Below are 17520 nucleotides of genomic sequence, written 5' to 3'. Positions count from 1 at the left end.
TTCTCACAAACATTTATTGCTGCTTATATTCTTGATAATTGCCATTCTGAATGGAGTTAGATGAAATTTCAGTATAGTTTTAATTTGCATTTTTCTAAATGATAGAGATGTTTAACATTTTTTCATATATTTGCTAATGATTCATATTTCTTCTTTTGACAAGCATCTATTCAAACCCTTTTGCCCAGCATGAAAAATTGTGCTGTATGTGTGTAATAAGAATTGTAATGCATTTGGAGCACAACAGACACTAGTATGGCAATATGTAAATCAATGGATGTGTAACTGATGTGATTCTGCAATCTGTGTATGGGGTGAAGGTGGGAGTTCATAACCCACTTGAATCAAAGTGTGGAATATGATATGTCAAGAAATTTGTAATGTTTTGAACAACCCACAATAAAAAATAAAAAATAAAAAATAATAATAATAAATAAAATAAAATAAAATCAATTAAAAAAATTTTAAAAACCCTTTTGCCCATTTTTTGATTGGGTTATTTGGGGTTTTGGGTATTAAGTTTTTTGAGTTCTTTATATGTTCTGGAAATTAATGCTCTGAGATGCAGGTGGCAAAGATTTTCTCCCATTGTATAGGCTCTCTCTTCCCACTCTTGATTGTTTCTTGATAGTAAGGCCATTTTAACAATATTAATTCTGCCTATCCAAGGACATTGGAGGTCTTTCCATCTTCTAAGATCTTCCTCAATTTCCTTAGTGTTCTGTAGTTTTTGATGTAGAGGTCCTTCGCCACTTTTGTTAGATTGATTTCTAAGTATTTTGTTGGTTTGGTTTTTTTGTTTTGTTTTGTTTGAGGTTATTGTGAATGGGATGGTTTTCCTAATTTCACTTTTAGCTGATTCATCATTAGAGTATAAAAACACAATTGATTTATGGGTATAAATTTTGTACCCTGCTACTTTGATGAGTTAATTTATGAGTTCTAGAAGTTTTCTGGTACAGATTTTTTGGGTCTTCTAAATGTAGGATCATGTCATCGGCAAACAGAGAGTTTGAGCTCTCCTTTTCTTATTTTTATTACTTTAATTTCTTTCTTTTGCCAAATTTCTCAAGCTAGAGTTTCAAGGATTATGTTGAATAGAAGTGATGAAGTGGGTATCCCTGTCTTGATCCTATTTTTAGAAGGAATTCTTTCATTTATTTTCTCCATTTAAAATGATGTTGACCTTGAATCTGTCATATATAGCTTTTACAATGTTGAGGTATATTTCTTCTATCCCTATTTTTTCTAGTGTTTTAAATATGAATGTATGCTATATTTTGTCAAATGCTTTTTCTGCATTGAGATAATCATGTGATTCTTTTAAGTATATTTTGTGATGAATTACATTTATTGATTACTGTATGTTAAACATGCATCCCTGTGGTGAACCCACTTGATCATGGTGCACTATCTTTTTACTGTGTTTTTGTATGTGATGTGCCGTATTTTATTAAGAATTTCTGCATCTGGGATGGGGTGTAGCTCAGTGGTAGAGCACCTGCCTTGCATGTGTGGGGCACTGGGTTCAATCCTCAGCACCACATAAAGATAAATAAATAAAGATATTGTGTTTATCTACAACTAAAAAAAATTTTTAAATAAGAATTTCTGCATCTATGTTTATCAAGGATATTGGTCTGAAATTTTCTTTCCGTGATGTGTCTCACTGGTTTTGGTATCAGGATGATACTAGCTTCACAGAATGAGTTTGGAAGAGTTCCTTCCTCTTCTATTTCATGGAATAATTTGAGGAGGATTGATATTAGTTTTTCTTTAAAGGTCTGGTAGAACTCGGTTGAGAAGCCAGTCTGGTTGTGGACTTTTCTTTGTTGGTAGGTTTTTGATGGCTTTTTCATTACTTGAAATTGATCTGTTTAAATTTTCATTTTTCTTTATCTTTTTATGTGTGTGGTTTTTGGGGGGCGGTAATGGAGACTGTACCCAGGGGTTCTCTATCACTTAGTTACATACCTAGTTCTTTTATTTTTTATTTTAAATCAGTGTCTCACCAAATTTCTGAGGCTGGACTCAAACTTATGATCCACCTGCTTCAGCCTTCTGAATTGTGGAGATTACAGGTGTGCATCATGAGGACTGGCATTACTGGACATTCTAATCTCCCTGGAGATTTTTTTAGTACACTTCAAATGACTACTAATGACATCTATCAATCTTTGTCTTTTGTTTTCCTAATCATACCAGGGTTTCAGATTTCCACATCAGACAGCTGCTCAAGGCCAACTTTCTGTGCATACAAATACAAGAGTGTCACCTTTCTCATCACATTGGATACCTTCTCAACAGTTCCCCATTGGCTCTCTTTACCTGTTCCATCCAACTTTGGCACAAATTCCCATGATGCTTGCTCTGATGGACACATCCTATCAGTACTTCATTACAGTACCTTCATTGTATTCTTACATAACTAAGATAGTCAACTGAGAATGTATTGTACAAGAGATATTCAGACTATTTTAGCAGTCTGAAATGCTTGCATGATCAAAATAACATCCTCATTAAATGGAGATCTTGTCTTTCTACATGGGGTGTACTCTTGCCTCTTTAAAAACAGGGTACTAATCCATGGAGAAATGGCAGATGAGCTATCACAAAAACTATCTCACTGTGCCATAACACCAGCTCCCCTGTCTCCAGTACCTAGCAAAACTAGTTTATACTCATGGGATAACATAAATCCAAATACACAAAATGTATGTAACCTGTATCGAGTTTCAGTCTAGGTAAAGAGATGGGAGGGGAGGGTTCTGATGCAGGAATTGGAGAAAAAACATATGCTTCTTTCAAGTTACAAAGTGGCACCCTCTATTTCTTGATTTTAAAATTCTGATCATATAGAATTTGGTTCTAACATTGACCAAAAATCATTTTACACAAAGCTGTAATACAAAGAAAATCAACTAAATCTCCATTCAAATATTTGCTGAATATCCTCAATTTTACCAACCTAAAATCACATGCATAAATTTGATTCTTAGGACTAAGAATAACCACACATCCTAATGGAAGTGTGAAATAAGATATATCATTATTATTTGTAAGAGTATTTGCAAAAGTGAGATTTGAGAAGACTAAAGTGAAATTCTATAATAAATACTATTTAGAGTATAAGTAGAGAAATCACCAACTTCAGTTGTTGTTGCTTTTTGAACTCTTTTTTCCTTAGTAAGGTATTATTATAGCATACTATTAAGCAACAGTTTAGATTTTATGCAATCCACACTAAATATTGACATTAAGGTGTCAACAAGAGCCAAAATTCAAATAGTACTCTGAGAGAATAAGTGAGAATACTCATGGATCAAAAATAACTGAAAATTCATTACTAGGGACCACAAGCCATCAACTAGGATCTCTTTAGAAACTGTGTGCCTCTAATAAAGTACTTGACTGTACAACCAGTAATACTGTTGATGCTTCCATATCTCTTCCTTCCAGTGACGAACAATTCACAAAATAAGATAGAGACTAATAATTTAGCAATATTTCCTTCAACTATTTATTGGGTTCCAGCAATGCAAGTTGAAGCATTTAGGAATACATCACAAAGATGTCTCAAAAAAAAAAAACACTGAGAAAAAGAGAAAGCAAAAAAGGCATTAAGAAAAAGTGCTGGGCCTGGGGCAATAGCTCAGTGATAAGAGCACTTGCCTAGCACATGTGAGGCCCTGGGTTCAATCCTCAGCACCACATACAAATGAATAAATAGAATAAAGGTATTTTTAAAAAATTCCTTCCTTTAAAAAAAAAGAAAGAAAGAAAAAGTGCTAACAAACCCTAATATTGGTAGAAACAAATTTCACTCATGTAGAGGACAATGTGTAGATAGATTATCAGCTACACATACATCATTTCATCCAAAATATTATTTGATCAAAGTTTTTAAAATTCTATCATTATGTAATATTGTCAAGATTTGTCAATAAAACAGTATTATGAAAGTTATATTTCCATTTTAAAGTATTAGAATTATTATAGACCTTTGTGTCCTTCCAACCTAATTACAATATAGCATATATACACAATGGAGTTTTAATATCAATAAAAAATAATGAAATTATGCCATTTGCTGGATGGAATTTGGGACATTATATTAAGCAAAATAAGACATACTCAGAAAGTCAAGAGCTATATTCTTTCATATGTAGAAGCTAGAGAGGAAAAATAAAATAGGTTGGGGGTGCATCTCATGAGACGAACAGAGTAGAAGAGGGAACAAGGTTGTGGGGGTAAGTACTAGGAGACAAAACTAACCAAATTACATTATTCTTCTGTGTATATGTACTAATATGTAACAAAGAATCCCACTACCATGTATAATTGTAATGCAATAATAAAAAAATAAATATAACTATACTGCTAATAAATAAATCTAGTTATTTTAAATTATTCTTTTATAATGAAGGTTTTTTCTTCTAAATTTCTAAATAGGACATTAAATGAATTACTGGAAATATATATATTTACTTGTTCACTTAAAACTATAATATAAATATGCTTTAAAAAATACATACCCTCAAAAAAATAAAATATCTCCACCATTAACTTTCTTAACCTCTCATTAGTCACTATTAAAACTCATTTATATTCTGACATTTATTACAAAGAAGCTGACAGCTATTGACAAATGTAATAGTTCAACATACACAGTATAGTAGAATCTAACACTTAAATAGGGATTAAACTTCCAAATATATTTTGTAATTGAAACTACCTTAACAAATAAATGATTTTGGATTTCTTCCCCCAATTTAACACTCACTTGAGGGCTCAAGATATTTTTATTTGTTAATAAACCAAAAATAATAAAAGAACAAAAGATAGCTCAGTGCTCCTGAAATACGGCTACAAGTATAAGATACAGGTTATAAAATTAAAAATGGAACTTAGAAGGTTAAAATGGAATCACAACAGAGCTAACATTAGAAGCCTTGATGTCCATATCTCTGATTAACAATGAACAGCAAAAAACTACAGATAAAATGGAAAGACAAATACTCAGGAAAACTTCACAGCTGAATGTGGCTGAAATACTTCTCCTCTATTCTGATTCACTCATCTCTATCCCACCTAATGAGGAAAGAAATGTATAAAACTGATGTGGTTTTATTTCCCTAATTATTCTAATTATAATAAATAAGATGTAATAAATTAATGTGTAATAGCTATATATGTCTGAGAAAAAGATTACAAGCCTGAGGTTATCCTATTCATGGTCAACAAAATGTTAAACAAGATATTATAATGAATTACTGTTTATACAGGATATCATGCAGTATATGATGTATGCAGTTATATATGATACATAATGTGGTAACTGCATCAAAGAAAATGCTTTTAAAGGCAAGGATAATATCTACTACTAGGAGTTTGATATAGAGTATTCAATAAATATCCATGATGAAGATGAAAAATTCTGTCCCCAGACTGCCTCAGGATTCAAGACTACAACATTGGATCCTGCTGGATTTTTTAGCTGAACAGCCAGTCCTGCAAAACTCAACTCGCCAGCCCCTACAGTTCCATGAGCCAATTTCTTTTTTTAAAAAAATATGTATTTTTTAGTTGTAGTTGGACACAATACCTTTATTTTATTTATTTATTTTTATGTGGTGCTGAGGATCGAACCTAGGGCCTCACATGTGTGAGGCGAGCGCTCTACTGCTAAGCCACAACTCCAGCCCCAAGCCAATTTCTTAAAATTAATTTCTCTCTCACTCTCCTTTCCCCTTCCTCCCTGCCAACACCCCTTCCCTCGCATTATAAAATTTCATATACATAATTTCATATGATACAAAATATATTAATTTTGTGTTTGAGCACACTGTGGTGAACTAAATTCTATGCTTACTTCTGAACTTTTAGACAGCTCTAGAGGTGATGAGGATGGAGCAAAGATGGGGAGAAAGAAAGGCTAAAACACTCAAATACCTCGAAAAATGAACAGCTATATGAAATTAATCATAACTTTTCAAGGAAAGTATTTAAGGGGAAACTAAGACAATGAAGAACAAATATGATGAACCCATGTTGCCAAAGTGAACTTACATACCATACAATTATTCTACTGAATAAAGATATCCACAAAATCACAGAAGATCATAAGTAAAAACAGATGAAATAATGATAATACGATTACATTTAGTTTGCTGACTGTATCAAGTAAGCAGTATAAACTCAAATGCATATGACAGGAAATAAAATGATTTGGTACATACTTGTGACAAAAAATTTTTTTGTGAAAGTACAGCTATCAAAGGCAGCGATTTTCTCCTGCAAGACTACGACGAGGATCCTAAAATTAGGGGGGGAAAAAAAGGTGAAGGTGAAATTCTACGAATTGAATCATAAGTTACATTTCCTATAAATATTTCCTAGCAATATCTACCTCTAAAATCTAAAAATAAAAATGATGAAATCTTTTATAAGATAGAGATTACCACAAAAAAAACCTGAAGGAAAACTACCACCTCAAAAAATGTTTTCTCTTAATAAAGTTTCATTTTTTCATTCATTTTAAATCAGATAAATCAACATTAAGAATGGATAATATCAATAAACTGTTAGCCATTTACTAAAAGTGCTTTTCCACTGATGTTTCAGAGTCATGGAATTAAACATAAAATGGATTTATGTAATCTATCACTTAAAATGATTGCTGCATTACCAACATAACTCACACACAAAGAAATATAAGACAATTACATGTGGTGTAAATAAGTCATTTCTGATTGACTCAATATATTAAAATTCAAATGAGAATCTGTATAAATAGTATTTTTCACAGATACTAAGATTTATAAATAACCAGGAAAACAATTTATACTCAAATATATTTTCAAAATGTAATTTCTAAATACATCTGAATATGACTATTCCTCATAAGCTATTAATAGGAACCACCAAGTTTTAATAATTATTTCAAAAAATGCAATAAATGATTGTAATTATTATAAAATATTTAACATTAATTTTTTCCTATGGAATAGGTAAATCTAAACAACACATGCTGATACTTGAATGGAAAAATGGGGGGGAGAGCATATTAAAATGCTGCTCTATTAATTTTGTTCACATGCTGAAAGAGAACAGTTTCATTTGCTGATGCAGAACTATTCTAATGAGTAATTACTGCTGTTCCTTGTAATTTTTTTCAGCTGGATTTGTTTAAAACTTTTCTAATTTTCTAATTTTTAATGAGCTGTTTGTTGTTAATGATAATATATGTACATTTTGTATATTCAAAGAGCAAAGAAAATAACCCTATAAAAGAAATAATATGAAGTTTTAGAAATACCCAATAGTAAACTACATTTCTGTTCTGTTACTACAAGATTGCCCAAAACCTTCTCACTTACACACTGAGTCAGCACAACACCCTCAACACCTTTGTAAAAGAAAAGGCATTTTTACATGTAAATATTATTTACCAAGATCAACACTCATACTTTAAATACAATAGTTGTCATAAAAGTATCAAATAACGAAACACAAAATGAAAATATTCACCATTGTTAAGAGTCAACAGAACCAAATGAGGTTTGGGTATATATCTATTTATGTATGTATATGTATGGATAAGTGTGTGTATACTAGCAAACTGTTCTCTATTCCTTTTGTTTTGTTTTTGTTGTTGTGCTGAGGAGAGAACCAAGGGCCTCCCATATACCAAGTATTTGCTCTACTACTAAAGCTACATTTATAGTCCTTCATAATTTCTTTTAAATACACAGAATATTTAAAAGTAGGTGACTGTCAGACTGGATAATGATCAAGTTAAATATGTCAAGACCAAGACATTAAAAAAACACAAGTAGTTTAAAACTATAAAATGGAAAAATACATACCATGTAAATTGTAATCATAAGAGTTGGAATGATTACAAGATAAAATAAACATTAAGAATAGAAACATCAGAAGTCACAAAGGATAGTTCATAAAGATGAAAGGATCACAAAGCAAGAAAATAAAACATAATAATCATAAATTTATGTGTATCCAATAACAGAAATTCAGAAGATTTAAGGAAGAAAGTAACAATCATATGCAAATGAACCCTGAAAAAAAATCAAAGAAAAAGAAAATTGCAGATCAACCACCCTCATGAATATAGATGCAAAAATAAAATCCAAAAGCATATAAAAAGAATTTTAGATAACAACACCAAAGTTCCATTCAAAGATTCAAGAATGGTTTTAACATTAGGAAATCAACCAAAATAATTTACTCTTTTAACAGATCAAAAATAAAACATACAATCATCTTAATAAGGACTTTGCTAAATTTAATACCAAATTAACAAACAAAGACAAAACTGTCAGCAAACTAGAAAAGGAACTTCCTACAATGATAAACAACATGCATTTCACGTCACTCTTAAGGGGCAAGGGAGGCACAGGTCATAGCTAGAAACAAAATTAGATATTTAGCTAGACTGATCAAAAAAAGAGAACATTCACAACTTTGATATTGCTAGATATTTCACAGCCATTACATTGATAATAAATACTACAATTTTATTCCAACCTTAATACAACCTAATGGGAAAATTTTTTGAAACAAATAAGTTATCAAAACTAGTATCAGAAAGAATTTTAAAATCTGAAAAGACTTGTAAACATAAAGTAAATTGAATTTCTAACTGAAATTTTGCCTACAAATAAATGGTATTACCTTTCATGTTCAGAGTTCCAATTCATCTAGAATTGATAGTTAAGTCAGACTTAAGACTTCTTTTTGTTGTTGTTCTATATGAATATGCAAACAAAACTGGTTGAAAAAACCTGAGCTAAAGGACACCTTTATGTCAAGTCATATAAGTGTATGTCTAATCCCAGAGTCTGTTCCATTGCACTGGTGTATTTCTCTTTCATCAATATCAGACCTGTAAAATTACTGTACTGATAGTAATATAATTTTGGTCAAAATAATATTGAAATAATAAACCTTTCATGCCATAAAAGTGGTCTTTATTATTGGTTTATTTAGATCTTACTAAACCTCTCCAATTCAAAATTCTGTGATTACATGTTCTACACATCTTTTATTTACTTTATTTGTAGAATTTTAATAGCTATCGATGCTAAAAGATATGTTGATTTTTCAAATTTTCACACTGCATTTGTTCATTTCTGCATAAGCGAATACAATTTATTTCAACCAAGAATACTGCTAAATTATCAATACCAACAGTATGAGGCATGTCACCCTCACAAGGAAAGGATCTGTGGCTTTTTCTACTCATAAATGACCTGATCCTCCCCAAGAGTCTCAGTGCTCTCAAATCATTCTCTGAATAATATATTCCCCCTGACACACACATACACACACACACACACATACACACACACAAATCACACAAATTTAAAATACCACCTTATCACAAATTAAATTCCAAAATATATAAAGTTCTGGAGGTAACAATATTTTATCCAATTTCAATTAAAAGGCAGAGACGCAGCTCAAAAAGCAAAAGGAAAAAAATCTTAGGAGATGAAGTCAGAGAAGTAGCAAAAAAAGCAAAGATACTAGATGTTCTTATAGGCCATGGGAAGGAAGCCAAGTGAGAGAATAGAATAGAAAGATGGAATATTCTGGCATAATTTTTAAAAGATAGATTCTGGCACTATATTAAGAACAGGTCACTATGGAGGCAAGCAAGTAACAATTTGAAAGCAGAGAACTTGAAGAATACCACAATAATCCAGGTAAAAGACAGTGGTTTAGAACAGAGTATAGCAATGGTTGTAGTGAGAAGCGATTAAATTATTAATAAAATTGAAAGTGGAGCTGAACAGGATTTGTCCATGGACTGCAATAGGTAGCAAAGAAAAACAGAAGTTAAAAATGGACCAAGAAGTTGGGTGTGGTGACACACGCCTATAATTCCAAACAATTTGGGAGGGTAAGGTAACATGATCCCAGGCTCAAAGCCAGCCTTAGCAACTCAGTGAGGCCCTAAGCAACTTAGTGATACCCTGTCTCAGTAAAAAATAAAAGGGCCGGTGATGTAGTTCAGAGATAGAGTGCCTTTGGTTCAAGACCCAGTACAAAAAAAAAAAAAAAAAAAAAAAAAAGACCTAAATTTAAAAGCTAAATCTACAAAATTCTCACAAGAAAGAACCAGTGTGAATGCTCATAAACTTGGAGTAGACAATGGTTTCTTATTCATTTACTATTGCATAACAATAGTAAATGCAACAAGGAAAAAACTGGAATTGGACATCACCACTATTAAAAACTTTTGTGTCTGAAATGACACCACAAAGAAAGTGAACAGATAATCCACAGCATGTGAGAAAAGTTTGGCAAGTAATGCATTTGATAAATAACTTATCTAGAATGCACACAGACTTGTTATTCAATTTAATAATAAAAAGACAAATAATCAAATTTTAAAATGGGCAAAGAATCAGAATAGATATTTCTGGAAGGAACAAATCAAATGGTAAATAAGCACATGAAATGATGCTAAATATCATTACTCATTAAGGAAACATGAAACAAAACTACAAAAAGATACCACTTCACAACCACTAGACAATAAAAAAACAATGAAGAGGGGCTGGGGTTGTAGCTCCGTGATAGAGTGGTTGCCTAGTACATGTAAGGCACTGTATTCAATCCTCAGCACCACAAACAAATACATCAGTAAAATAAAGGTGTTGTGTTCATCTACAACTTAAAAAAAAAATTTAAAAACAAAACAACAAAGAACATCTGCCTAGCATTTACAAGGTCCTGGGTAAAAATCCCAGCATCACCCAAAAATAATAGTAAGTGTTGGTGAGAAAATGAAACCCTCACACATTGTTGGTAGAAATGTAAAATGATGCAGCCATGTTGGAAAACAGCTTAGCTGTTCCGCAAAAAGTTAAACTGCTAGATCTAAACACAAGAGAAATGAAAATATATGTTCAATTAAAAACCTATATAGGAAAATTCAAGGCAATATTCCCAAGAACATGAAAATAGAAACAACCCAAAAGTTTATCAGTTGATAAACTGATAACAAAATGTTGGCATATCCATGCAAAATTCAGTCATAAAAAGGAATAAAATACTGATACATGTTCCTTGTAAAGGAACCTAAAAAATAATAAGGTATGTGAAGGAAGTCAGTCAGAAAGATCACATATTGTATTTCATTTTCATAAAACATCCAGAACAGGGCTGGGGTTGTGACTCAGCGGTAGAGTGCTTGCCTAGTACATGCAAGGCACTGGCTTCGATCATCAGCACCAAATAAAATTAAATGGATAAAATAAGGATATTGTGTCCAACTATAACTAAAAAAAATATTTTTTAAAAATTATCTGGGCTGGGGATGTGGCTCAAGCGGTAGCACGTTCACCTGGCATGCACGAGGCGCTGGGTTCGATCCTCAGCACCACATACAAATAAAATAAAGATGTTGTGTCCACCGAAAACTAAAAAATAAATATTAAAAAATTCTCTCTCTCTCTCTCTCTCTCTCTCTCTCTCTCTTAAAAAAAAATGTCCAGGACAGACATAATCACAGCAATATAAAATAAATTAGTGTCTAGACAGGCTAGGAAAAGGTAAAACAGGAAGTGACTACTGATGGGGATGTGGTGTCATGGTGTTTATTGATGGGAATTGCAAGACGTGTTCATACCAAAAAACCCACTAATATTGTATACTTTATAAGGGTAGATTTTAAAGTATGTGAATTATACCACAAATTTTTTAAAGGCCCAAAGGATGTTGGCTGAAAGAATTGTCAGTGTAGTTACCACTCATTAAAATGGAGACAATGGCAGGAAGAATAGGTTAATAAGGTTTCCATCTCAGAAATATTACACTTGAGATTTCATCTAGATATCAAAACAGAGCTATAAAAATAGGCAATTAAAGACAGATCTAGAGAGTACTATTACAGATCAGAGAGAAAATTATTGATCATCTGTAAATTAACTGTATTAAGGAAATGAAAATAAATAAGAGCTTCTGAAGAGGAAATACAGCTGAAAAGAGAAATTCAAAGATGACAGCAATCCAACATGTATCCATTGGTGAAGGAATTCAGTAAAGTTAGAGGGAAAACCAAGAGCAGGATGTCCCAAAAACCTAATGAGGTTGTTATATTTAAAAAGAAGAAATTTTGATCACAGATGAATACACAGGGATGAAATTAGTGCTGGATATAAAATAGCAAATTACTGAATATTTGGTTAATGAGTCCTGAACACATGGCAGTATGATGAGATCTGAAAACTGATCCATATAGGAACCTGAGAACCAATGTCAACTTGAAGAGAGCAATGTTATATTGAACAAAAGAGGGAAAGGAAACCTCTCAATCTGGGGAAATTGCAGTGGGTACCATAGAGAGAATGTGGAGTCATGAAGAAAAGATTTGGATGAGTACGTGAGATCAAATACACATGTAGAAATGATGCTACAAGGGAGGAACACAGGGAGTTCATTCACCAGAGAGGAAAAACACACAGACTATCTAGGTAGCAAGTAGGTAGCAGGGGTGAAGTGGAAGTTTTCTTCTGAGTTCTCCTGATTCTTCTGTGTGCCCCTGACTGAAATTCAGAATATTCATACTGTTCAGCTAGTCAGACTTTTCTGGACGTCTCAGTGACATATTTACCGTGCTGTGATTGTTCTGAAGACACAGTGGCTCTAACTACCATGAATAGCCCAAAATAAAAATCAATTCCAAAAGTAAAGAAAAACATAAAAAAGAATATTCATACTGTTGTTCCCCACATTTAATGTACTTTTTTATATCTCTAAATTTCATCAAGTTTTCTGTTTCATCTTTACTTTCAATCAATTATATTATGATGTGTCCAGGAATATTTTTCTTCTTATTTATCCTCTTTGGTGTTCCTAGTGATCATAAATACAAAATTTTTTGTTCTTCATAAAATTTGGGTAATTTTTTGAAATTTCAAATAGACTTTTTCTCATACCCCTGTCTTCTTAAATCTTCTCATCTCATAGATCAATGGAGTTTGATAATGTTTCTCCATTTCTTACCTCTCCTATTCAACTTGTACACTTTCTACTGCTCCACCTGGAAGGTCTTATTTCTCGACTGAGATTTTCATTCACTATGATCACAAAGGTATACAGGTATAATATGACTCAGGACATCAGGGAGATTAATCTTTTGGTTGGCTGAGTTCATAGTTGAAAATATTTTTGTTACAGGTGATTTAAATTTACTTTAATTTACTAATATAATTGATAAGTTTGGTTTTAGCGCCCCTTCCTGATGTGAATGCTTTGCTTTTACAGGGAAGAGGATTATTTTTCCTTTCTGAGGATATTAATTTTGTTTGGTTCTTATCATCTGACTCCTATCTATAGCACTTTACCTTTCTCTTTATTTTTCTCTTCTGCTATTTAATTTTAATCATGTCAGAAGTATTTGATATTTAGAGTCTATTCCACCATGAAAACACTTTCTTAGACCTGTACCTTAATCCAAATAAAAAGAAAAGAGGAAACATCACTGCATTTTTTGACCTGATCTCTGAAGCTGCCCACCAACACTTCTACTTCATTGTAGTTACTTTAACTGAGTTATTGGGTTCACCCCCTATACTCTAGGTTGGAGAAATTAAATCCTGATGCCTGAAGTGTAGATTATCAAATAATAACACAATATTTTATACTATCCCTGATGCTTTATTTCAAAATTTATTAAAATCATTTAATTATTGACATTCTTCCCACAAATAAGCAGCATATACTCTACTCCCCCACCGTCTACCCTCTCTCATCCCTTTATGGCACCAACATGGAGTCTCACCCTCTGCATCAGGTACATCTGCAGAGGACAATCCTTTGGTACACTTCCTTAAATAAAACCCCTCATATACAATTACTCTCAATATGAAGACTATGAATTTAGAAGACAAGTTATTAGAAACCTTCTTCTACACACCAAAAATACACTGGTGGGACAGGCTGGAAATAACTGCTAACTTTGTAAATGGTACATTCAGGCTGGTAAGGTTGGGGAGTAATCAACTGTTTCAGTCAGTGTTGCTACTCTGTTTCAGTTTCTAAATAAATGAATGTCATTAAGCCATACCTACCCTTAATCACATTCATTTATTTAGAGACACTAATTGCCTACTACCCAATAAGAAGGAGTTTTTGTTCATGGCCACATCTGTTCCTTCCCATTTCCCAACCCCTACTGACTTTTTAGTGATTTCAAGTTCTAATGGTTCTAACACCCTCTGCTTCCAGGAAAAGAACCACAGTTTACCTATGTTCTTTCTGCACAAATTCTTGCCATATTGTCTTGAATTCCACACCATCTGCCATATCACCTCTTGCATGAGCTCTTGAAAAAAATCCTATTAGTCTCATATTTGATATTTTAAGTTAATAGTATTCATTCTTGCAGAGTTATAAACAAAGCATGAGCTATAGGTTATACCTGCATTTATTGATGTAAATGCTTTTTGGAGAAGGATAAACTCAAATACAGGTGACTATATTTATCTCTGGAGAATAATAATTCCTTTTATTTATCTTGCAGAATTTCACCACACATATATTTTATTATTAATTTTTGAAAGAAATAAAATTAGTTTTGATTTCCTATTTAATTTAAACTGAGCAAATAATGAAAACAACTGTAGTTTTTGTTTATTTTCTCTGGTTTCTAGCATATCCACAGATTTGTAATATGAGAAAACTGATCTAAAAACTTCTCTATACTACTTCTTAAAATGTATTAAAGTTCCTCTTTGGCTAAATAATGTGTAAATTACTTTAGGATGGCACATGAAATAGTTTTGGGGGTTAAATATATTATCTAATGAAACTACCAATAATGATGTTGTTTAATACGTCTATATGATTTTGTTTTCACTAACTTGATTTCTCAGGATATAATTACCTTATCCTGGCATAGTATACTGTTTCTTCTATTTCCTATAACTTTCATGTTTTGCACTTAAATTCAAATAGTTCTGTCATTAGTGATAATGCACATTTTCTTTACTATACATTTGTTGGGTATATCTTTTTCATTATCTCATTAAAATCTATCTGAGAATCTGGTTTCTCCTAAATTTATTGAAATGCCAAAAATATTTTGTTTGTTGTGCTTCATATGTTTCCTTCTGATGACAAGATTTATATCTTGCATCATTCTTGGTTCAAGACATTCATCATCCTAGGCCTTCAGTTTTCTCAAGTGTAAAAGGAAAGCACTCAGTAATGAAAGATTACTATGTTTCTTTCTCCACTTATATTCTGTGGTTATAATCTGTCATTATCACCAAAGGTCAAGCAGAAGTTCAACCTAGATTTGAATATGTCCAATTTAATAAAATAAATCATAAAGAAGGAAAACCAATCAGGTGCATGTTTTAGCTCCACTATGTAGCATGAAGTATTTCTTACTTCCCAGAAAAATTATAGTTCATATCATAAGTCAGTAAACACAGAGAAGTACACACATTGTATATATAAAAAGGTTGCTCAGAACATCTATGATGTCTCAGATACTTTCTATTCTTTTTCATTGTGTTTTTAAAATACTGGTTAAATCCCATTGCAATGAATTCATATTTCCCTCATGGCTCAAGATAGAAGTCTGAAAATATTCAATTACGGGATCTTAGAGCTATTTTATAGGACATAATTTTGAAGATATTTCCTTGATATTTTTAAAAATCTTCAAGTCATGGAACTCGTAGTTCTTTATATGCCCAGGATGTAGATCATACCTGAATAAGAAACATGAAAAAATGCTTACCGCTTGTTGCAGTGGAGGTCATAAATAGGTGTTTTAAACTGAATGGACTTGACCATCTCTCCAGTACGAAGTGAATATAGATCCACACAACAATAAGGTGGGCTTGTCCTAAAAGAAGAAAAAAGTCATTATTTTTAAAAAGGAGAGCTGCCACAGTACTTGCCTAGCATGTGCAAGGCCCTAGTTTCAATCTCCTGCACCATAAAAATAAATAAATATATAATAAAAACATTTAAAAAATACATTTTCCTAACATAATATTAAATCCCTTATTAACATGCTACTAGTAAATAAATTCAAAATTAAAAAAAAAAAAACACTCATACTACATCCCTATAAACTTGAGAATGTACAAAATTTGGGGAAAGGAAAAAAATCTATCATTCACCAAGTTGATACTCTACAGAAGAAAAAAAAATATGATAATCTCGTTAGATGCAGAAACTTAAGCTATAATTTTAAATACATTCACAATAAGAAATATTTCCTTAATCTGATAAGGGCACTAGACTTAAAACTGGTGAACAACACATACAACTATAAAATGCTAAGAGGAACTAGATAAGATCACTGTCATCACTTCAATTCGACATAGTACAGAAGGTTCTATGCATAAGAAAAGGAATTATTCCAAGGGAAAAAAAACATCATTATTTGCTGAAAACCTGACTGTTGGAAACTTATACTACAATTCTATTAGTAGAAAAATATCCAGACAACACTACTCAGTAAGCACAAAATATTATAATTAATATGTGTATTTATCAAAGTCATCAGATACAAAGTTACTATAAAAATGTCACCCGTACTTTTGTAAATTCAGAAAAACTAAGGGCTGGGGATGTGGCTCAGTGGTCAAGTGCTCATAAGTTCAATCCTCATACCAAAAAAAAAAAAAAGAAAGAAAAGAAAAACTAGAGGCCATCTACGGTGACACACACTACTCAGGAGGTTGGGGCAGGAGGATCACAAGTTCAAAGCCAACCTCCACAATTTAACAAGACATTAAGCAACTTAGTGAGACCTGGCCTCAAAATAAAAAATAAAAAGGGTTGGGGATGTGGCTCAGAATAAGGTGCCCTGGTAAAACCCCCCTCCAAAAAAAAGACGGAAAACAGAACAAAATAGGTATTTCCCTTCCTCCACAAAATAAGGTATACAGATGGCTAACAGATATATGAAAAATACTCCACACAACACTGACAGAGAAATAAAAACAACAGTGAGCTATCACCTCACCCCAGTCAGAATGGTTATTATCAAAAAGACTACAGAAAACAAGTGCTGGTGAGGATATAGACAAATGGGAAGCTTGTATGTTTATGGAAATATAAATTAGTAATGCTATTCATTAAGAAAATAGTATAGAGATTCATCAGAAAATTAACAATATCTACCATATGATCCAGCAACTCTACCACTTGATACATATCCCATGGAAATAAAATCATTACGTCTAAAAGACTTGTGTCTTTCCCATATTAATTGCAGCACTATTCAAAATAGCTAAAAAACGAATATAACCTAAATGTCCATCAACAGATTAATGAATAAAGAAAATATGGTATATACACACAATGAAATACTATTCATCTTCAAAAAAAATTACAAAATCCTGTCATTCACGAAAACATGGATGTAACTAGAGGTCATTAGATTAAGTGAAATAACGTAGACACAGAATGCTCTCACTCATTTGTGGAATCTAGAAGAGTTGCTCTCATAGAAGTTGAGAGTAG

The 17520-nt window shown here is 32.1% G+C and overlaps 1 protein-coding gene across 9 annotated transcripts in view; it reads right to left on the bottom strand.

The window, feature by feature from the left end:
* Bcas3 (BCAS3 microtubule associated cell migration factor) overlaps nt 1–17520 on the bottom strand; it is a 575514-nt gene that overhangs the window by 420552 nt on the left and 137442 nt on the right. For all 9 annotated transcript variants that reach the window (XR_011705010.1, XR_011705011.1, XM_071603381.1 and 6 more), the window contains exons 8-9: nt 15782–15889; nt 6240–6316 (exon numbers count right to left, since the gene is read on the bottom strand). Coding sequence is in view for 7 of the 9 variants with exons in the window: in XM_071603381.1 (XP_071459482.1) it covers nt 6240–6316; nt 15782–15889 (185 nt within the window). In the remaining 2 variants the exon portion in view is untranslated. The remainder of the gene's footprint in view (nt 1–6239; nt 6317–15781; nt 15890–17520) is intronic.

This window comes from Marmota flaviventris, chromosome 17 (assembly GCF_047511675.1).
Source record: "Marmota flaviventris isolate mMarFla1 chromosome 17, mMarFla1.hap1, whole genome shotgun sequence".
Classification (NCBI taxonomy): Eukaryota; Metazoa; Chordata; class Mammalia; order Rodentia; family Sciuridae; genus Marmota; species Marmota flaviventris.
This window is presented reverse-complemented; position numbering and strand designations above follow the sequence as displayed.